The sequence below is a fragment of the Ruditapes philippinarum genome, unplaced genomic scaffold, assembly GCF_026571515.1.
Source record: "Ruditapes philippinarum isolate M1 unplaced genomic scaffold, ASM2657151v2 ctg2716_1_1_1_1, whole genome shotgun sequence".
Classification (NCBI taxonomy): domain Eukaryota; kingdom Metazoa; phylum Mollusca; class Bivalvia; order Venerida; family Veneridae; genus Ruditapes; species Ruditapes philippinarum.
The window spans coordinates 148773-172601 of NW_026863181.1; the positions used below are offsets into that span (position 1 = coordinate 148773).

The following is a 23829-nucleotide window of genomic DNA, read 5'->3' on the forward strand; positions in this document are numbered from 1 at the left end:
TGGATCTAGACCAGCCTGCGCATCCGCGCAGTCTGATCAGGATCCATGCTGTTCGCTATCAGTTTCTCTACTTGTAATAGGGTTTGTAAGCGAACAGCATGGACTGCGCGGATGCGCAGGCTGGTCTGGATCCATGCTGGTCGCAAACGCATTACGTTGGTTTTGTCGTGACGCGGCTCAAATAAAGAAATTCATTCTATAATTATTCGAGCCAATGTTTCTGAAACAATACATCATCTTGTATAAGAGAAGTCAAAATACTAGCAATTGTTTCTTTCTTTAAGCTATTCATTTTCCTGCATTCACCACTGATAAATGGAAAATTTGATCTAAATTGTCATCTTTGACTTAAACAAATGAAATATAAAAAAAATAAACATTCACATGGTATGGCATACATGTCAACTATGTTAATCCTTCAAGAAACATGTGCTATTTCGTATTTCATGGACTGATGCCACAAATATACTTAATTCTATTAAAATTTTGGTCATTGTATGCGCATGCTCTGTACGTGTTTCTTTCTCGGTTACAATGATACTTAATCAATTTTTAATTCAGTTGGATGAACTTGATCATGTGTAACCTCCAAAATAGAAAGACTTGTATAAATTATTGCAGAGTCCGCTTCTTTACAGATTACTTACCCAGTTCTTGTTTAATATGTTGAAAAAGGGTCCTTGACCGAAATAAAACTTATTGTACGATTATTCGGTTGAAAGGAAACCAAGCAAAAAGGTCTTCAAACAACTTTGCAATGCTAAAATTCAAATAATTTTTATCATATATATTTTCTAAAATGATACATACAAATAATGATATTTACCTTGCAAGTTTATACCAGAAATAAATAGACAGTTAATGCATTTTGTGATTACGAAACAACTGTACTGTATAGATACTGATAAACGTATTAGACATAAACAAATTTATCTTAGATATAAATGAACTATTTAGAATAAAGATGAACTATCTTTTAAAGTACATGAGAATTCTGAGATTTCACATTATCAAGACTTCATGAAATAAATTTTATCTAAACGGATGATAAAATATTTAAAATATATCAGATTGCATGATTGTTGAAATAGCTGGCATTGCATTGTCTTTTCATTTCTATATCCCTTCTGTACAAATTTAAGTAAGTGAGCAAAGAACGTAAGATATTTAAAGTAAACTTTACTTTAGTAAAGATTACTATTGTAAAGTAATGTAAAGTGAAGGTAAGAAAAGAAAAAAAGGTAAAGTGAAGTAAAGTGAAGTAAAGAAATATAAAGTGAAGTAATGTAAAGAAAAGTAATGTAAAGTGTAAATATCAAATGAATGATAAAAATACAAACACATTCACAAGGCCCATCTTAGCATAAATATAGATATAAATCAACTATATTCTGGGTGTATTTGAGAAGACTAGATATGAAATATTATAGCTTGTACATTATAAATATTTTTATGGATTACATATTCAAACCCATTAATATTGTATGGATATTATATTCTCAGATAAGAATATAAAGTGTTATTTTGACTCGGGTATCGTTAATTACACAAGAACAATGTTAATTGACCGTTTTATCTGGTAACGAAATCTTTTGCGATGTCAGAGATCATATGGACCTTAATAAATCAGTTCGCAGATCAAATGTATGGTTCTTTATGTATTACATGTTGCGAAATGTTATAACAAAAATTCTTAACAGCTGGGTATCTTATATTTATGTTGTATTTTCCGTTTATCAACCATCAGTAAAATAGCGATCAAATATTGCCAACTGTTAGCTGAAGGCGATGATTGTTTACATTTCGCCGTGTTCAATCGCATTTATCAGACCTGCTTGATGCTTACGCGATATAAGCTAACTTGCATTTTACAGAGTACAAAGTTTCTAGAAGTTTTACCGCGGTAACTTACTGTTTCTCTTCCAAAATCAATGTGCGCGCTTGGATTGTGGAAACGTTAGATTATATTTATCAATATTCGCAGACTGGGAACACACGATGTAGGCGAGTGCCGTTGTGCTGAATATATGAGTGGTGTGATTACAGGAAGCTGGTTCTAGTTGGAGTGTTTCGGATTTTATCAGCAACAGACGACAAAATGGTTACGGGAGAAATGTTGACTTTAACTTTGTCCGGCGGTGCCCCGTGGGGCTTCCGGTTACAGGGTGGGGGAAGCTTTCCTCTTGAAGTTGCAAAGGTGAGTGCATTTTTCAACTTACTTTTCTTTTCAATTTTTACAATAGCAGAAAAATGTGACATTGTGATTTTGGAAAGATTTTTCTTTTTCTTCATTAACTTTCTGTATATTGCGCTTTAGATGTATCACGACTTAAGCCGTAGAAAAGAAAATATTTTTTCTTTCTTCAAAGTTAACGGAAAGTTCCAGTAAAATACTTACATGTATAAACTATTGTTTCTCAAAGACGCGCGGTAATGAAGATCAGCTGATCAAGATATTGACATGAACTAATTGCCACAATAATTGCCACCTATTATTATCGTCTGGCACTGTGTCAAACAAGTAACTGTTCACAGTAATTGTTTCCAGATGAAACAATACAATACCAACTTTCGCGTGTACGTGACCGGAACTCTCTGACGTTTCAGAATTTTATATTTAGCAGACGACATGAATTAATGCCGTCAGCAGTACTTTGAATTCATTTGATTATATTTTATCATAGTTGTAACAACATGCCTGACAATATGATTGACATTGAAAACTTGAATGAAGCTCAACTTTTTAGAACAATTTGTTTTTTAAACTTTGTTTATGAGTACTGTACATACATGTTTATGACAATTCTGGCCTTTAAACTTGTATTGAATTTATTTTTTGTCACCCGGAAGTCTGTGCCCCATGTCATATATTTCACAGATCAGAACATATATATCTAATTTTTCTAAATAGAGAAAATATTTATATAAACATGTCTGATTTTAACATGTTATTATTGTTCGAATAGCATAATATATGAATAGTGTCAAAAAACTTTTCAGTTATTTTGTACATACATCACTTCTATTTATCGTAAACGTTATTAGTACAATGTATTTTATTTCCAAGTTAAGCTAAAGTAGTTGGCATACAATAAGTTATATAACTGCATTGCACATTTTAGGAAAATTTTATACAAAAACAGTGACACAGGCATCTGTGAAATAATTCCGGTATAAACTAAACAACGGTTTTACGTCAGTGATTCTTATACTACTTTTTATTTGAGAATGGTGCTTTAGAATTGTGTGCAAGAAAATAAGTTAAAATGCAATAAAACACGTCATGGTATGCTTACAGTAGTAGGCTTCAGTCATGTCAGCCATTTGTTTAAAAATAAAACAAGATGAAACTTTGCATTGTTTATCTCTTTTTAAATATTTATTTTGTAAAGATTTTATGCACAATTAACTACACTTATCGTAGTGTGCTAGACATCCTCTAAAATTAAAATTTTATTAAGACTGTAAAATGTTCATTGCACAGCACGTGTAAATGCTGTCTTTTCTTTTGCATTTTTTTTTCAAGAAATACGTTCCATGTAAAATTGTAATTTCTGTGGCAATTAATATGGCAGATGTTCAAAAGTCTTGTAAAATTTCGAAATAAGGATCAACAAATGATGATATCAAATGATTAATTTTTAGTCGACTGAAAATAAACGTGTTAATACACAGAAAAAATGCATCAAATATGGCAGATTGGAACATAGACAAAAAGTGTGTTGAAAAATTACGAAATATTTTCTTTTTCATTTTTTCTCTCTATTGTTTAGAAACAATGAGTTAATAATGTGATAAATTTTCATAGACTTTTTAAATGGTATACCATTTTGCACACAATTTGATATTTATCAAAAATATATATTTGTTACTAACAAATTATACTGCTATGCGTATAATGATATACTGTGTACAAATCAAAGAAGTAAAATTTCTGTTTTGTTCTGTTTTTAATAAATCAGATAAGCGTGCCAATTATATCGCACCTTATTGTATCAATTATAAGACATAAGGCACATATTATGTATGCAATAAGGATCAAAATAACTGTAATGTGAATCCTTTATGTATAATAAAAATTAATCAGTATTTTTGATTTACATACTCTGTTTTTAAATGGTTTTCTACACACAAAAATGTTGTGGAAAAAAAACAATGAATCTATACAGCTCTTATTAAAACATCCGTCTTCTGATACAGGTATTCATCACCTAGTTTAAACTTTATCCTCCTCGGTTTTTAACGTAAACCATCTTTTTTAAGAGTAATAAATTTACAGGGAAAGTAGTTCAAAGAATCGTAAATATGGTTTTATTTATTTTCCTGCTATATTTCAAATAACAAACAAGCCATCATTGATTGATATATCAATACATATCATTGATTACATGTAACTTGACCGTAAAAAAACTTTAAAGGCACATTAAGCCAGAATATTGTTATTATTTACATTTCTCAAAAACTTGTTGTTTTTGGTGTCCCGTTACAATTTCTTGGGGAAAATACCCATTGACCATACAGTACAGGTGATAGCAAAACAGAATAACAATTCTGTTATGTTTAGTAATAAGAAGAACAATTATTATAGCGATTTAGTATATTAAAGGAAAGACAAAATACTATTTTTACGTTTTTGTTAGAACTTTCTGACATGTTACTTTAAATTCAGCATTACTTACTTCCGGCAACAAACATCAGCTATGTTTAAAATGTCCTTTATTAAAACATGACTTAATACATGTTCCCCCCCCCCTCCCCGAAAAAAGATTGTATATTAATTTCTGAAGCACCATGTGCCTTTAATTTCATGTTCTACAACAGACTTTGCCCTTTCATCAAGCTTATTACCAATTGGCAAAAATACAGTAGAATTTGTTTTTCCTTACGCAATCTGTAATAGCAGTTGTCCAGCAGTCTGTTTTCTAGGTCAGCACATATTTTTGCGGAATTTAAGAAACCGATAAGCTTGCTAGGTTTATAGAGTTATGAGCAGAAGCTTGCAAATTACCACTACAACCCATGAACAGGCTTAAACCGAGCCAGCAACATTTTCAATTTTGCCGTTTTGGGCGCACTTTAGGGATTCTGTTTTTCCATTATTATATATACTATTCGTTTCCTAATTATTGCTTCCAGTTTTTATGCGATTAAAGATCATTGTTCATTTTACTTTATGAGACTATATTTATTTGCATCAAGCTTTATACAGTGTCTATAAAAAGTACAGCAATGTACTAAAATATACTTAATTTTACATGAGTCTGTTTTTTGTTGTTTTTATTTTGGCAATTACAAAAACACCCACGCCGCGATTTTTGGCTCTACTACAAACATGAAAACTTCAGGAATTACAATTTAAGTGGTATTGAAATCCATTTCATATATATACCTATGTATTCCGCTGTTAGTTTGTAATTTGCAGCCGAGTTTTTATCATGTTTTAGTAATAACACAATGGAAACCATGACGTACTATTTCTAGTCAAGAGTTTTCAACTTATGTGAACGAGATTTCAAACACTTGCTTGTGCTAAAAATGGTTTGATAATAAAAACGCTGCATTAAGTTCATATGTAACATACGGATAATTTACAAATGTACTTTGTAAAAAGAAATTGAAAAAAAATAAAGAAAAAAAAGATATTTTATCGGTATTTTTATGTCATTTTTATGTCTGCTGGCTTAACCACGCCCAGTTTTTATGATTATTAATTTAACACTAATCAAGTTGACTAAATTTTCGTCCCGCTGCTAAGTTTTGGAGACTTGCTGTATACTAGTGCATTAACTTGTTTGATAACAGGCGTTCTTGGATCAGATTCAAACAGCAGACGGCATTTAGTATTGTAACCATAGTAACAGAGTAGTTATATATTTCATGATATGTTTTGCTGCTGTTCCATATACCTGGGGAACATTCGCTTATGACATTATTTTGATATCTTACATATCGCAATACATACAATAATCGGTTTGAAGGTTTTCATCAAGTACTATAAATGTTGTTTACAGCAAACTTACCTGTCTTATACATGTATTTGACATCGAATATATAAAAAATGATAAAAAATTATTGAACTTTCATGGCCATTTTGGTTCTCCGTGAATCGATTTTGAAGAAGTTATTGGTATTTGTACTTTTTCCTGAACGTTGTTTTTTTTTCAAGAGATTGTTATCTTGTATTTGCGCAGAATTTTTAAGAAATTATTGGTATTTTGTACTTTTTCCTGCACGTTGTTTTTTCAAGATATTTTATCTTGTGTTTGCGCAGAATTTCATGAGCGTAATACTAAAGCTATTGGCGTTGGTCCCAATTTGAAAACAAAAATGTTTATTTGTTATATCTATCTATCGTGAGAAAAACTCTTGTGTTTACTTATGAATTTTCTATGAAATGTTTATTTCTCTCTGTCATAGATGATTTGAAGTGTTCACCTTTTCGACTTTTTATCATGAGCCCCATGTCGATCAGGAATATAACAAATCAAACAAGAATGTCATCTACTCAATCATGGTCTACTGAAATAAATCACAGATGACTTGCATATATCCTTTAACTGTCTAATAAAGTAATGAAATAAAGTACATGTTTTATTAAAGTTTAGTTTAAGTTGCGAAACAAAGCTACTATGTATTACCTAAACATTTAGATCAACAAGTAGACCTAATGGATGTACGAGGGCCATATCTGCTATTTTTTTAGCAAACTTTAATTATTTCAAGTACGCCTCCTCAGCCAAGGTTTCGAAAGTTCCACTCAGCAATTTGTTCGTAAAAGACGTCAAATTATTTTGTGAACGAAAGGACGCTTGCTTTACTCAGATGCAGCCCATGTCTGAAACATAGCGGGACTTTCCTCAAACAGGAAAAGCCCAAACTCGCTTTATTACAAAAACATTCGACATGGAATCGAGTGCGGCGACTACATAGCAATACAGTTTTCAAGTTGTGTGTTAACGGCGCACTAACACAATTCAAGTCATATGGCGCCGAAACAGGAAAGGCGATTTTTGGCTTACCTCGATTGTTAGAAATCTAAAGCAACACCAGGGGTTAAAACCCTCACACCTGCTGGCAGATAATTTTGAACTCATGAGAAGAGGTGCTGTTTAAACCTTCTATTGAAACCTTGCTTAAATTGCCTTACTCAATACAATCATTGCAGCTATACTTCTATTTACTGATTCTTTCAAATCATTACAAATTATATAAACAAAATTATTGTATCTCTTTTACAGCTCATAGAAGGGACCTTTAGTCATGAAAATTTCGATCAGAGAGAACAAACAGCAAAAGGTTCAAAATAAGTCAAGGTTTTGGCGCGCGTTCAATTACATCTCTTACTGAATTCGCTTATTCTAACACAAGAAAACAGCAGGTGATTTTCAAGCTACAAACACTTGAACTAGTGTTTATATAAGTTTGAATGATTGCCTGTTAACAGCAATACATCATTGTTATATACTGAATGGTGACGAGGTTGTCAGAAAATATATTTTAGCTGTATTTATTACTCACGTCATTTGTACGGGTTTTATTCCAACCTTTGTTTGATTCGCTTGGTACAGTGCCACTTTCACAACATTTGTTTGTTTGATTCGCTGAGTCTAGTGCCAGATTAACAGTATTTAAGTTATTCTCCGGCGACCAGTTATCTTAAACTGTGTATTTCTGAATTCTGGTTTCAATACTTTTACCCTGCCAACTACTCAGCATTTATCATTTTGAACATTAAACGATAATGTCAATCAAAGTTTCTAACATTATTTATCACTCGCCATGGAAAGTCACGGTGTTGTCCGTTCATCATTTCGTTTGACATCATATCTAGAAAATATAGCAAATCATAATTAAATTTGATTTTGCTATTTTTCTTTAGCTTCTTCGGTGGACTGTAATTTGACAAACATGTACGTGCGACTCTCTTTTTGCAAAAATGGTCTGACTACATGTATAACGTTTCAAGTTCTGTCCGATTGTTTTTGAGAAATTATAAGTTAAGTTTATTTTTTTCAGGACAACATTCAGGCAGTTTATTTAAAAACCAGGCCATTGCAATGGAATGATGATCAAAAAAAAGAAAAAGAAAAAAAAAGAGATATCTTCATTATCATCGTAAATTTGGAGTCTCCAGGAACTTTGTCAAACTTCATGCGTCCTAAATTTAAAAATGTTAATATTTACGTACCTTATTTTATTAAAGGTTCGCAGAAACAGTCATTCCCACCAAGCAGGTTTGAAAGAAGGTGATGTTGTTGTGAGCCTTAATGGGCACTCATTGGCTGGCAAATCTCACCAATCTGCTATGGAAATCGTTGATATGGCTACTCATACCATTACGTTTCAAGTGAGAAGGTAACTTATTTATTCATTTATATAGTTTATTTGGTTTTAAAGCTGGGTCCCTGCATGAAAGAGCCGATGGACCCTTATTAAGCATAGGCTACCGAGCGGTTTTTAAGCAGCATGTCCCAGATTCATGTTTATTTTTATGAAAATTTTAAAATGTATCAAAATATAAGATTTTGTCAACACATTTCAAATGGCCATTTACAATCCGCTTAAATTACAAAAAAGAGGTCAAAATATGCAAAATAGCTCTTACTGCGATTGTCATGCAATGTGTGATAAATGCTGCAAAATCAGTAAGTTATCACACAAAACATGTCATTTATTTCAAATCTATTTAAAGTACATTTTTCTCAAGTTTGATTTTCTTCAAATATTTATGCTCATCTGGAGGCATGCAGCTTTAAGTCGCATATGCACTGAAAATACCATATATGTATATGAGTTATATTTTATATGGGTATATTTTATACCTATTTTTGCTTGTATCATATAGAGATTTCAAGTTGTTTTTTAACCGGGAAAGCAATGTTTTTAGCGTCCTTCCATGTAATAATCACGTGCACGAGTAGGCAACAGCAGAATAGAGACACACACCACTGACTTATAAGACAGTAAATAAATTCATAGCCTCTTGTGGGATTCGAATCCTTAGCGGCAAAGTGCAAGCAACGGACCGTCTTAAACACTCGGCCACTAGTCCCTCAATTATAAGCTTTATAAGTTTATATTATTTTGTAGTTAATTTATAAGTTTTTTGAGCTTTAATATTTCGTCAGTTTTTCATTTAGCCGAAAGAGATTTATTGTGCCAACGTGTTTTCGTACATTTTTGCAGCATATAGAAACAGAGCAGTTGGGTTTAAGAGCGCCTTAAAACTATAAGAAAAGAAGACTTCATTCAGTCTGGGATAAATATTGATAAATCAAACAGCTTCTGTTCCTTTATGATCAAACAGTTTATGTTGCTTCATGTAATCTTTTTTTCAACATGATATTATGAGTTAGCAATAAAATCTGCAATAGATAAAACGATACTCAATCCTTTGTGTCTATAATTGATTGATTTATTTCTCTTTGTATTTTATATATACCATATGTCCAGTGCAACAGTCATATATTCGGAAAACTTTTGCGTAAAACCCAGAAATAAACATCAGCAAAACAGGTGAACTTTTTCTGTGTCAAAAGCGGTCAGTGAAAAAAAAACACTACTTAAATATAATCGATATTATTAATTTTTTTTAGATATTTGTATATACCGGTATATGGGTTTTAGAGTTGGTGAGATAAAGATGAAGAACGCGTTCATATAACAACGCTCTCCTGATTTATAAACGGAAAATGACGAAGTTTACCGAATGTACTCGAGTGATTTTTTGGATGCTTTATGTTTATAGTAGAATAAATATTATAATACGAATATAATATATAGTATAGGTCATGCCATCGAAATTTGAATTTCAAATATATGTATATAGGTTTACAACAATGTCTCTGTGTGCTATATTTCAGACCTTCAGGTTCACACGGACGATCTATGTCTATGGAACCACAACAGCGAAACCTTTATGTTGGACATGACAATGTCGCTCCGGGAATGGCTACTTCCTCTCGTGGGTATTATACCACGAATGAAGGAAACCGACAAACAGTTGTTCACTCCGATCAATACACTTTGCGGAATCCTGATGGTCGCACAGTGTCTAACATTGTCACTGAACAAAGAACAACAACTCGTTATGGGGGTGGTAGTGGCGGAATGTCGCCGGCTGTAAGTCATTCAAGTCTTGGCTCCACAGAACACAAGAGCCGATCGCCCAACAGGTCACCTCTCATATGGCAACCACCGTCTCAGAACCGAGCAAATATCCAAAAGAGTCAAAGCTTATTAGATATATCATTTGGTCATAAAAAGACTTCACTATCGCCAGTGATGTGGCAACCTCGTAGTGTTTCTCCAACACCTGGCTCACATGGTCGTCCGGCATCCGTTCAATCAGGAAGTCTGGACAGAGTTTCCACACGCAGAAGTTCCCATGACTCTAGAGCTAGTAAAGAAAACATGGACCCTTTCATATTAAGAGAACAAAAGAAATGGGAAGCCACCCATGTTACCGAGCCTAAGTATGATCCCTATAACATTAATAGAGCTGGAGGCATGAAATATGCCCCGCCTAAAATGGACGACCCTAATTACCCTATGTTTGAACTGCCAAGAAAGGTAGAATGGACTCCACCGAAGATAAATGTACAGCCAGAACCTATTCCATCACCAATAAAAAAGAAAGGTCCACCTGTGCCAGCTAAGCCTATGACACCATCATCGCCAGTTATTCACTTTGATCCCTCGGAACGGCCTGTTGCCGGTGTAAGTAGCCATCGTCCAGGTATGATTAGACCCCCGGCACAGCCTAACTTAATGCCAGCACCACCACCGCCACCACTCCCCCCATCACCGTCCGAGAATCCGAGGTTTAATGTTGTCTCGATACAGTCTAAGCTGGAGTCTACCCAGCCGGGTTATGACGAGCCGGATCCCGCCCAGCGGCCGGGACATCTGCACGTGTTTCAACCGAAAGTTATGTTTACACCGGACGAGGATAGCGGAATGGCCTCCCCTGACTTTCTAGATGGGCATAGTGATATATCTGCTCATAGAAGTAAGTTTAAGATATCACCTCTAATAAAGCATGTAGTGTGTTTTCCAGCATATTGGCATGGTGTTTGATAGAAGGCCTTCAATCTGTTATGATACCTGACTAGACAAAATAAGCTGTGCTGTAAACCTGGCAAAACTAATAAGTTAATTAGTCTTTTAGTATAAAAGTCTTCTAAAATATTCTAATTAATACATAAACATACTTATCAAGCATAAATTCTTCACTATCACTTCAACAGATAAGTTTCTAAATGATTATTTTAATATTTCAAAAGATAACTTTCTAAATAATGATTTAAATTTTTCAAAATGAATGATTTTAATATTTCAAAATGAATCTATGACATCTTTCTTTGCATGGGTTGTGAAACTTTTAGTTTTGACATGCCTTTTCGCAGAAAATAACTACCTTTTTTATTAATTAGAGTTGAAAGTTGTTTTATTTTGGCATGTAATGGTTGTGCATTGTAGTAGCAGACGACAATCCTGGTGATGAACACTGTCAACGAGACCGTCGAATAAAGGATATCCCCCCTCCCTTAATCATGATCATGTATGAATCTTGAATGGAGAAAAATAAAATGAGTATTTTCTGGAATCACTCCGAGGTAGGGGGCTTCGCTATCTTTCTACTTTTTTCTTTTCTTTCTAAAATGTCTGTTTTCATGTGTCCCATTAGTCTTTCTATAAACTGTAATATTATATACAATACTGTTTGTCGCGTTTTTACTTCCCAGGTATCATTTTAATTAAGCCCGGTTGAATATTTGTTCACTGTCAATACAAGTAACTAAATGCTTATCAACTTATAATTGACAAAAAAATATATATATACGAGCTCGTATATAATAGCATTTCAAATTATAGAGTAAATACTTAATTATCGCGGTTAAATTAAACAATGACGCCATGGTTTTGTGGCCTTCAAAATGACATGCTGGTATGATATATGGTTGTTTATAGTCGCCACCGGAAACCACTCTTGATCGCGGCATTTTGATACTGTTTGTCTTTTTAGTTTTCACACTGTAAATCAATCAATCAATCAATCTGTAAATTTGACTCTTTTAATATGAACATTACACGCTTCCTTTTCTAGAAAACTGTTTTCATCTTATTTTTTGGAGGATATATGATAACCGTGCAATGTGTAAAGCACCATTGCATAGGACCTCGGTCTCCCCGAAAGACTACTAGTAAAACTTCAGTTAAAGTATTGCATCTCTTGATTTGTAGTCAGGCAAGGTTCTATCGTAAGTTTATTAAAATTCGTCACATTTCGCCCATAGATATATTAAGCATCGGGAATAACATGAGTAATAAACAAAATCTTACTAAATAATGGTTTCTTACAAAAGACATATTCAAAGGTTTTACAGCGTTTACATATTGGTCATCAACGGATCGCCCTGGGTAACCTTTTACCGCCTCCATGGTCAAGGGGTTAGAGTCGATGACTTCTAATCCAGTTACCTCTCTGGCGTGGGTTCGATCCCCGGGAGATGCTTTGGTAGTTTAGCGCGGAGGAATGTAGTCTAGTACTGGTGTAACTCTTCAGGAACGATGGTTAGGAAACTACCCACATATAAGACTGAAATACTGTTGGAAAAAGGCGTAAAATGAAACAAACAAACAATATTCCAGTACGAAAGTCCACCTATTAAATGACTCATAGTAAACAATACTGGAGAAATGTGTAATCGATTTAATAAACAACGTTTTGAATAGGATTCGAATCCAGCATCCATAGTTTAAGAAGCGCATCTCTAACAAGTATATTACTGATCAATACGGATAAAAGACAATATTTAAAACCTTTTTTATCTGCTCCTTTTCGTTCATTGTTTTGCTTTCTGTTGTTTTTCCCCGGTTGTTTACATTAAGCATGTGATCATCATAACGTGTTGATAATCGTAGTATGTAATTCATCAGAAACCTAATTACCATTATCTTGATTACGTTCTAAATCCTTCATTTGATCCATGATTAATGCATAACAAGGTTATGAGTTTTGCTAATGTTTTCAAATAACACAAAAAAGCGTGCATTTTTTTTCGCAATATGTTGGCACGAAAAATATGCGCTTTTTATAACAAAATCATTTCAGGCCTAACTTTGCTATTGTACCATTTATGACAAGCATAACTATTTATTTTATTTTTTCTCAAAAGGCATTTCCGGTATCTTTGTTGACAGTATAAATCTCCTTCTATTTCCGACGTTTAAGTGACATTTTACGAATTACGATTCATCGGCCTTTTTTTTCAAAAATGATTTATTTTTGTCACTAATGCTTTTATTACTTTTGCAACCCTTAGAATAATTACCTGGATATTATTCAGATTTTGGAATGTGTATGCTCATAGACTTACTTAAGTAGAGATTAAGTTATCGTTTTAGCATTAAGGGTATCCAATTCTATTCTATTTTTATCAATACGCGTTCTTATATTGAAAAAATATAAGTAGGAAATTTTGAAGATTTTTGAAAAACGTTTTTATCCAAACTAAAATATTATAAGCATTTTCTTCCAAATTCGTTCTTCCTGACTTTTTAAAACGAAACTCCATAGTCGTCTTCAGCTGTACTCACTTTAATACATGTATATAAAACGAGCGCTAGATTATGTATTAAAGATATACTATGCATTCAATATATTGATAATTGCTACACAGCCTATTTGTAAATTATTTGTAAATATAAAATAAACATATTTTGACTTGACAAAAAGTAGATATGCTATGCTTTAAAGCCTACACACTATAAATTGACACACTATGGAATATATAGTGTCATTAAAAATGGCTTTTTTAAAGAAAGGAACAACTTTACTTGACTTTGAATATGACTATGGAACGCAGCGATTTTAGCAAGTTTTTCAGAATACATAGTTTTTACGTTCTTTGTTTAAAATAAACATGTTAGGTAAAAATATCATAGATTTCAATACATTTCTGCAACAATTATATTTTACCTAAAGATGAGCATAGTATTTCTTTACATTTCGTAGCTAGCATTCCAAATTGTTCGCTGTATTTGTTAAAACCCTTTTAAGTGCATACTGAACATCTGTTTGACGTTATATAACTAAAAGTCATTTTAAATTGTATAGTTTTTTGAATGGACATCTCCAAAATTAAACGTTTATTCATTAAATTTTGTCAGGGGGCAGTAGGCTTGAAATTTAAATACCTGTGTTAGGCCTTGTATTAATGATTATGCACGGGAACCTAAATCCCGGTACACGTGATATGTTTGACATGTAGAAAAGTCATCTATACTTCATCCGGGTAAGGTGCTGGGCCCCTCTGGAGCATCGTCGCATACTTGCGCATAAACTGCCATTTTCCATTTCTTCTGTGGTCCATAAGGATTCCAGAAAAAAAAAATTAAAAATAATGAAAGGCATTTAGATTTGAAATTAATTTAATAAATGTAAGTTAACTGTTTGTACCCTACCCTCATTTGGCATGATTTCACAGTTTAACACTGTCGTTTTTTTATTTGAGCATTTTATTATATACTTGTAGCTTTATCTTTCACTGAAACTTTAGTGTAACTTGGTTATTTTAAAGTTATTTAAGAAATAGGTCGACTAAAACGATCATTTGTCTGATGCATTTATAAAATGATTGTTGTCCTACATGCTATTCTATTAAGAGTTTTTCTAAGCAAAATCATTATTACTTCATATGGATTATTTTTGTATGACTTATACAGTCTCAATAGTAGTTAAACTGAAAATAATATAAAGAACAGTAAATCTAAAAACAATATAAAAACGTTTTTTTTACATTAATTGTAAATTTGCAAAACATTAAATTAACTATTCAATATAATGCTATTTTTGCTTTATCAGTAATGAACAGAACTACTTTCTTTCTTACAGAGAAGCTATTTTCGGACTCGGCGTTCTATGACGATGCTACGAACAGGTATCCGACCATAGACGAGCAGATGTCAATGTGTAAGAAGATCGCGCAATCGCTGACATCGTTTGCCAATAATCGAGCGAGAGGAGCGCGCATGTTTGCTAAGCGAAAACGCAAAGCAAACAAGTGGATTCATGAACGGGGGTTTGGTAGTGAATTTTCGTCTTCGACTGGGGATGTGGCGGATTTAAACGATCTTGATAGTGAACTTTACTACGACGAAGGAGGAAATAAACCTTTGTTTACTTTTAGAATTCCAAAGGTTGCAAGCCAGGTGAGTGACGGTCAAAGAATGAGTTTGTCAAAGCAGGAATTTGAGCGGCTGAGGCTTCAGGCCCCAAAGGTGGACCACCATGGCGTTTCACCAAACACGTGCTTTAATATTGCAGCCGATTTGCATAAAGGCGGGAAAAATAGGGGCGCGAAATTATTCCAGAAACGGCAACAGAGAGTAGAAAAGTTTGTTATTGATGATACTAATGTGTTGAGGTCACCGACTTCAACAAAATTGGACTTTATTGTTCAAAACCCACCGCAACCGTCACCGGAAAAGTCTCCTTGGAACGCGGCTGCACAGGGTGATATGAACAGAGCGTTTTCGCCACATCAATATAACCAGATGACACTTGGTCCCAGACATAACCTCGAAGCCGATAATCAACCAAAGTTGATTGGCGGGAAGAATTTCAACAAGAAAGCACAGGGATGGCAAGGGTTCGGTCCAGGTGTTCAACAGCAATCATATTATAGAGGTGAGTTGTTTGAACCCTTTTAATTTCAGTTACTAATAAATGTTAAATTTATAGCATGTTTATATAAATGTTAAGGAAAACAACGCTCTTTTTTTGTGATTCGGAACAAGACAATCATTTTTTCTATGTGCGTGCCAAAATGTGTTATATTTATTGGCATGTGGGTTTTGTTTTCTATGATATTGTCAAGGGACTGATCATAATAGGTGTTTCTTTGAGGCTAAAACAAAACAAAATGTTGGTTTCTGTGCACATTTGAGTTAATTTATTCCATGCAATACAAATATCCGTGTCTCAACACTCAATACTGGCCTTGTTTTCTCTTCAGATAAAAAAAACTATATGATTACAATGAAGTGTCTTTCAGGCTGTGTATTTCATTCGGACTTTTTTTAAATAATAGTTATAAATATTATCAGATAGTCATTAATATCATCAGCGGACTTTTTACTGGTATGTTAAAATGATCACAATATTATTACCTGTGAAAAACATTTCACTGGGAATAGATTGATTCTAACTTTGATTAGAAGGTCGTTATTTACCATACAATATAATTATGTATATATATGTCAGAAACTACCCAAAGTCAACAAAGGTTATTAAAAGACAAAACTATTTGTCTGGCCTCAAGAAAACAATGAGGAACATTTGGTATCTCTTATCCATATATTTCGTACATAACTTGCATATAACTGCCGACGATGATTATAAGTTACTTATCTACCTGAGGTATCTAGTTGGCTGCAATGCCAAGTAGCTTAATAAGATTTGAGTAGGTAGCATGTATAAGGGTGCTTAACTGACATTACATGTATATCATTAATACTAATTTGTTATAATTTGTTATTGTGTGTTAATGTACTTTCCGTATCAATTTGTAACAAGCTGTATACAACCTTGTAACACATGTATAAAAGGCTATAATTATATACACAAAGAAAACACCCAGTGCATTGTATATGTATTTCTATAAATACATAATAAGTCATAAAAACACCAAGTGCATTGTATATGTACATGTATTTCTATAAATACATAATACATCATTTCTCTTGACCATTCATTAGACATGGCTTTGAACATAAGCGACAATATTCGCCAGTATGGTCTAAGGCAGATCATTTCAATTCTTTATAATTCGAATGCAACACTTATTTTTAGGTCTCATCCAACAATCTTAAAGGGTATAAAGCTATATCTTTTGATGTTTTTTTTTTAATTTAACAGTCGGATTGTAAAGCTTCCATAATGTTACGGTCGATTCTCAAAACAGTTGTATAACAAAGAATATGAATATTGTACATAAACAGCTTAAAATGTTCCAGAACAAAATATCCTGCTGTATTAAGTAGGGTTTTATCTGTTTAGCAATGATTTCGTACATACACCAATGGCTTTTAAGGCAATTTACCATATTTACTTCATACATGCATTTTGGAAGTATTCTTTTTTTAAATTCAAACAATGATTTTGCAACAACTATAATTTGTTATGAATTTGATCATAGTTTTGTAATGTTTGAATAGAACTGATCTACTCAGTATTTTACTCAACAAAAGCGCCAAGCAACTAATACATTTAGCTTTTATATAAACACAAACTGTTTGAAATGATACATTTTCACTTTTTGCTAATTTTCTGGTAATTCATGAGAGAAAAAAAAATCAGATGACTAAGTTATACAGGGTAATCCAGTAATAATGTTAGGGAAGACGTCATATATATGTTATTGTGGTATTTACAGGTAGGCATTATCAAACACTGTAAATTATGTAATGATGTTGATGATACTTCACGCAGAGTGTTTTACAGTATATTATTATATATATACTGAGCACAGCTTTGAGTTGTTCTTTTTTGCCAGAAAATTTGCTGTTTTAATATTGTATTCTGTGTTTGCTGTTTTTGTGCTTTTTGTGCTTATTGTTAGTATAAGTCACTTGTATTTTGCCGTTTTATAACTAATATCTTGTTCTTTTGTCCCGTGCAGATTACTAGCGTTCGTTCAAAGTAAGTACACGTGCTTATGATAACCAATATATGCTATCCGTGCTATTTATACCACAAGTTTATTAGCCCTGATTGTTGCCCATGTTTATTGTAATACACCAAAGTTATCACCACTTGCAACAAATATTCTTCTTACTTTTGTTTATTATAACTTACTATATTTATATTTACCTGCGTTACTTATTATAAATATTATAGCATGTTCCTACGATTATTGTATCTTAAATTGACGTTACCATGGTTTTAATGAGATGGCATGCTTATCGAACGTTATTCTAATAATAAATTATTATCCAGATTGTTTAATATTATATGCTAATTATTAATTTGGTTGCACGACGCCGTGTTCTTCAAATGATTGATGATTTTAGTTGTTGCATGCTGGTTTTAAATCGCCAAGCAGATAATACTTTTTGAATGTTATACTGAATGTACAGTGCTATGCTTATTATAAAATGCTACACAAACTATACACATAAATTACCATTCCCATTATACGTTCACATGCTTATTATAAATTGTCATTCAAATTATAAACTCATAATTTAATCACAAATTTAAACGTATAAACATGCTAATCATAAATTGCAATGTCGATAATAAATTCGCATACTCATCATAAATTGTCAAGAATGACTTGTAATGGATTGTCATGCGGGTAAAAACGTCCATTTGCTTGTAATAGATTGTCATGCGGATTATACGCTCACTTGCTTGTAATTTATTGCCATGCGGGTTATATGTCCACGTGCTTGTAATTTATTGTCATGCGGGTCATACGTCCACTTGCTTGTAATAGATTGTCATGCGGATTATACGTTCACTTGCTTGTAATTTATTGCCATGCGGTGTAATATGTCCACGTGCTTGTAATTTATTGTCATGCGGGTCATACGTCCACTTGCTTGTAATAAATTGTCATGCGGGTTATACACTCACTTGCTTGTAAATAAATTGTCATGGAGGTTATACGTCCACGTTCTTCTAATTAATTGTAAGTAGAGGTTATTACATCGGGCAAGTGTGCCTTTAGTCCATATTGGCACACTTGGTGACTTATTTGCCCGAGGGTTTCAGCCCAAGGCTCATTTGCCCCATGAAATGACCTGTTTATTGCATATGTTCCCTTGCAATTGTTCATACTTTCCAAAAAAAAGCATAAGTTATAAGCTGGCTATCCTTGTTGTTCGATTAGATTATCTAAATCCATCAAGCGATTCGCCAAAGATTTCAACGTCTTCTCGACGGCCATTTTTTGCGATGCGGTTGTCAATTACGTAACGTGTATACGCGCGGACGTTCTACCGTTACTGGACAACAGGTGCGTGATCACGGAAATAGCCTTAATATGGGATTTTGGCAAACTTGGCAAGCGCGCCCATATGGCTTATTGGCACACTTGCTCAAATACGGTATTTTCGCATGTCATATTCAGAAAAAAGAAACGCATTTTTATTACTTATTATAGTAACATATGCGGGGCGTCCGTGGCCGAGTGGTTAAGGTCGTTGACTTCAAACCACTTGCCCCTCACCGCTGTGGGTTCGAGTCCCGACAGGGACTTTGGATTCTTTCATGTGAGGAAGCTATCCAGCTAGCTTACGGAACGTCGGTGGTTCTACTCAGGTGCCCGTTCGTGCCTGAAATAATGCACGGAAGGGCACCTGAGGTCTTCCTCCACCAGTAAAGCTGGAACGTCGCGATATGACCTATACTGTGTCGATGTGACGTAAAACCCAAAACAAAAACAAAAACAAAAAAAAAGTAACATATGCAGTAATGCGGATTATACGCTCACTTGCTTGTAATAAATTGTCATGCGGATTTAACACTCTCTTGCTTGTAATTTATTGTCATGCGGGTTATATATTAACTTGCTTGTAATAAATTGTCATTCGAATTGTAGTCTCACTTGCTTGTAATAAATTGTATTGCACGTTATACGTCCACTTGCTTTTAATAAATTGTCCAGCGGGTTAAACGTCCACGTGCTTGTAATAAATTGTCATGCGGATTATACGCTCAATTGCTTGTATTTAATCGTTATGCGGGTTTTACGTCCACTTGATTGTAATAAATTGTCATGCGAATTATATGCTCACTTGCTTGTAATAAATTGGCATGTGGGCTATACGTCCACTTGCTTGTAAAAACTTGTCATGCGGGTTATACGCTCACTTGCTTGAAATAAATTTCCATGCGAAGTAAACGTCCACATGCTTGTAATTAATTGTCATGCGGATTTAACACTCTCTTGCTTGTAATTTATTGTCATGCGGGTTATATGTTAACTTGCTTGTAATAATTGTCATTTGAATTGTAGTCTCACTTGCTTGTAATAAATTGTATTGCACGTTATACGTCCACTTGCTTGTAAAAACTTCTCATGCGGGTTATACGCTCACTTGCTTGAAATAAATTTCCATGCGAATTAAACGTCCACATGCTTGTAATTAATTGTCTTGCGGATTATACGTCCCCTTGCTTGAATTAAATTGCCATGCGACTTATACGCCCCCAATGTTCACTTGTTGGCAGATTTCATACGATGAAATGCTGGAATAATTATGAAACATGCTAAACATAATTCCTACTCTTATTGTATTTTCAAACGTTTGGCGTTAATGACAATACAGATTGCACGTTTCATATGAATATCATATATCATATTATCCTAAATGACCATATAGATTTATGTTCCTGTTATTATCATAATCTATCTTTTTTCCCGTAGCAATTGGTAATTTAGCAATTGGTAATTACTGGTTAATTTTGGATATTACAGGTAAGTTATCAAGGTAGACTGACCGCCGAGTTATGACCAAAATTAAAGTTGGCGTAAAAACTATATATCATAAACAATGCCATCATGAATTTACAAGTTTGGTTTAATTTTATTTAGGCATGCTCAAGCTTACTCTTTCACATTCTTTTTTAGTTTCATCTTACAATTCATGTATTCGTGTAATTAGGGATAAGGGATCTTAAACTGAAACATTTTAAGCACAAAGTGACCGATACCACTTGGCATTATTCAGTGAAAAATGATATACTTCGAATAAAATAACAGCTAACATGTATTGAACCTACTAAAATCTGGTATCTGAAATCTGAAGTTAATATTCACACACAGTGACATAGTGCAATCATTGAAAGATAAAAATTGGTACTTTTGCAAACTCATGATCGGTAATTAGTTGAAACCACATTGAATTTTGTTACTATAATATATAGTAATATGTGTATTAAAACATTGGATGCTTTCAGAGTATTCCCAGTGGTACAAATAATAAAATACCATTGGTAACGTTAATATTAATAACCATTGGTTACGTTAATTAACATTGGTACCACATGTTGACAGTTTACTTTGAACGGACTTTATAATTGGCAATAAAATAAACAGTTTTAAACAAGTTTTTATTGTTATTTGTATTGTTATAAATAAATTTCATCTAAAAATAACTGTGTGTATTTGCAAATCATATTTTAAATGTTCAATAATTATTCAGCCTAATATGTTGAACTATATTTCATTCAACAATGACAAACAGATCGCGGCGTTATAAGTAAGACCACTACCATAGCACTAGTCTGTCTGCAAATTAATCTACTAATGGCAAATTTCGTCCGTAAACTTTTGTACCATTTCTATGCCAATGGTGAATAAACCTACCAGCGTTACCAATGGATTTACTCTGCCGAGCAGAGTCTAAAATGAGTTTGCAGCATTGTACGAGTCCATTAGAATCTGTCTTGTACTCAACATTTAATAATGACATCTTTATTTTGACAGGACATTGTCGAATACAATAAGGATTAATTTTACTCTGAAAACGAGTGAGTACAATACATGTATTGATAAAATACGATTTTTAAAACTCGGAAAATTAAAAAGAAAAAAAAATGGAATACATTAGTGTGGAAAAATGAAAACAAGGCAAAATTGATAAGATTGGTTATATTAGGTGATCACATGACGCAAATGCTAAAAGTCCATTGGTTACACTTTATAAGGTTTAAATAAGAGTTATGTAATTTCATTGGTTTTATATCCAGAAATGAAAAATGTATTTTTAATAACAAAATTGATGATTCATAAGAACTGTGTGGAAATAAAATAACTGTTACTGTTTATTACTATCTATTATTTACAGAATTATTCGTAATATATCAAGCTCTTTATCACTCGTGTCCTGGCCGAACTTTTCAAGATATATTATTATTCTTTGAAACTAGATACATTTATTTGATATTGTTGTATGTAGATATGAAAGAAAACATCAGTTCCTAAGTAAACACAATTCATACTTTCGCTATCTATTGTAATCAGGTATTTGTTGTGCTCTTATCATTTCTTGTATATATTCTTTATCAATCATCTATACGGAACGCTTCGGATCAGATGCTGGCTAAAGATAAATGCACTCTCTTGATTGTTTTACCATAAACGAATTTATAAAAAAAAGATCAGATTGAAAGTGTTTGTGTAATATAGTTTGAGACTGGAAATGTTTGATCGTATCTTACTAATATAGCTGTGTTGTAATGCTATTGCATGTTGTAAGCATGCAAAAGCACTGTATTACTTTTCATCTGTATTTTAGCACGAGCATAAAGGATTTTAGGTAATTTAAATTTGAATGTTATTATTTCAGAGTCATATGATCCGTCAACTGGCACAAGTCATAGTGAGTGGCATCAACAGCAGACCTCTACCCAAACTTCTACCCAGTCTTTCACGCCAGAAACTCCGCCGTCCAGACAGTCTGACCAATATGGCAATTATAATCGTCTGATTAAAGCCTTCCCCGAACAGGAGAAACCTGAAAGGAAACCCGTGGAGCAAGGGGATTATAACCGTAGGATTAGGGCGTGGCCAGAGCAACAGGACACTCCTCCCGAGAGAACCGTCGAGTTTGGTGACTATAATCGTAAAATAAAGGCGTGGCCAGAGTCTGGACAATCAACTTTACCGAAACAATCCTCTCAGCAGACGAACATTAGTGTTCAGTCCAGTTACTATAGTCTTCCGCGCGGTTTTAAAGCTGGCGGTTCTAATCCTAAACATGTTGTTCAGCAACGTCATCAGCAAATACGACAAGTTTATAATCAACAAGAACAGTTGCCTGGGTGTGATTTATGACATGTGTAGCTGTAATGTTTAGCTGGACGTATGGTTACATGTTTTCACTTTTATATAACAAAATTAATCTCAAAACCAATTTTCTTTTAAATAAGACGTGCTTCTGAAACGTCCGGGTAATGACCTATTTTATCGACAATGCTCAGTCATTATTTCTGAAAATCGGTGAACAAAGAAATATTGTAACAATAATATTGGAGGTTTGAAAGTAAAAAGCTTTTCCCATGAATTTTCCTCATCGCAGTATATCAGAAACTCCGCGACACGTTCTCCTACATTCCACACACAACTTAGAATTCTCGACGTAGCGAAAACGTGATAGCAGTTCGTACCTGGAAAATATATCACCTGATCTTCTGTCGAGCTAGTGCAGCTCTGTTTGCCAAGGACATTGTGTAGGTGTTTTTTTCCTTTGTATCTTACCGTACTCATCCATTTAACAGCACCTACTATTGTTTGCGGTATTGTCATGTTTTCTTGCGAGAAAACGAAATGATTTAAGATTTTCTTATGGTGAGAAATGGAGTTAGTTAACTTATTTTATGTTAGTTAGCAAAGTCATCTTTTTGAATCTGTTGAGACTTGTAAAAACCAAAATTGGGGCAAACACATCAAGATTTTTATAGCCATTACTTATGTAAGGGAAATAAAAATTTTAAAGTAGGCGGTAGGTGAAACACATTTATGGGTTTATAGTAAAATCTCGGTGTATAACTTTCTATTGGATGAATTTTAAAAATTATCACCTTGCAATCTAGTCTCTATCGGACACATTGTGACGTAGGAACTTTTTGAATATAAAATGTATATAAAATTCGAACATTCAATAACATTTACAATTCCTTAGCCACCCTTTGTGTTTAATACGTTATAGTGTTATTTTTTTGTTAGAAATTATTTTTGGGTTCTTTGTGAAGGTATTGTTTTGAAGTTTTTTTATTATTATTTTAAATGTTTTGACGATTATATTTATAGC

At 33.4% G+C, this 23829-nt stretch overlaps 1 protein-coding gene across 2 annotated transcripts; it reads left to right on the forward strand.

Annotated features, from left to right (window-relative positions):
* The first annotated feature begins 1795 nt into the window (after nt 1–1795).
* Nucleotides 1796–23333, forward strand: LOC132721398 (LIM domain-binding protein 3-like). Of its 2 annotated transcripts, XM_060705698.1 has the most exons (6): nt 1796–2197; nt 8204–8355; nt 9864–11011; nt 14900–15694; nt 17688–17707; nt 22366–22603. In XM_060705698.1, the coding sequence occupies exons 1-5, from the start codon at nt 2099–2101 to the stop codon at nt 17693–17695; spliced, it is 2202 nt and encodes a 733-aa protein (XP_060561681.1). In that variant the 5' UTR covers nt 1796–2098; the 3' UTR covers nt 17696–17707; nt 22366–22603. The 2 variants fall into 2 exon arrangements, with proteins under 2 accessions (XP_060561681.1, XP_060561680.1); XM_060705697.1 differs by lacking the exon at nt 17688–17707 and having other exon boundaries at nt 1800–2197; nt 22366–23333.
* Nucleotides 23334–23829: the final 496 nt, after the last annotated feature.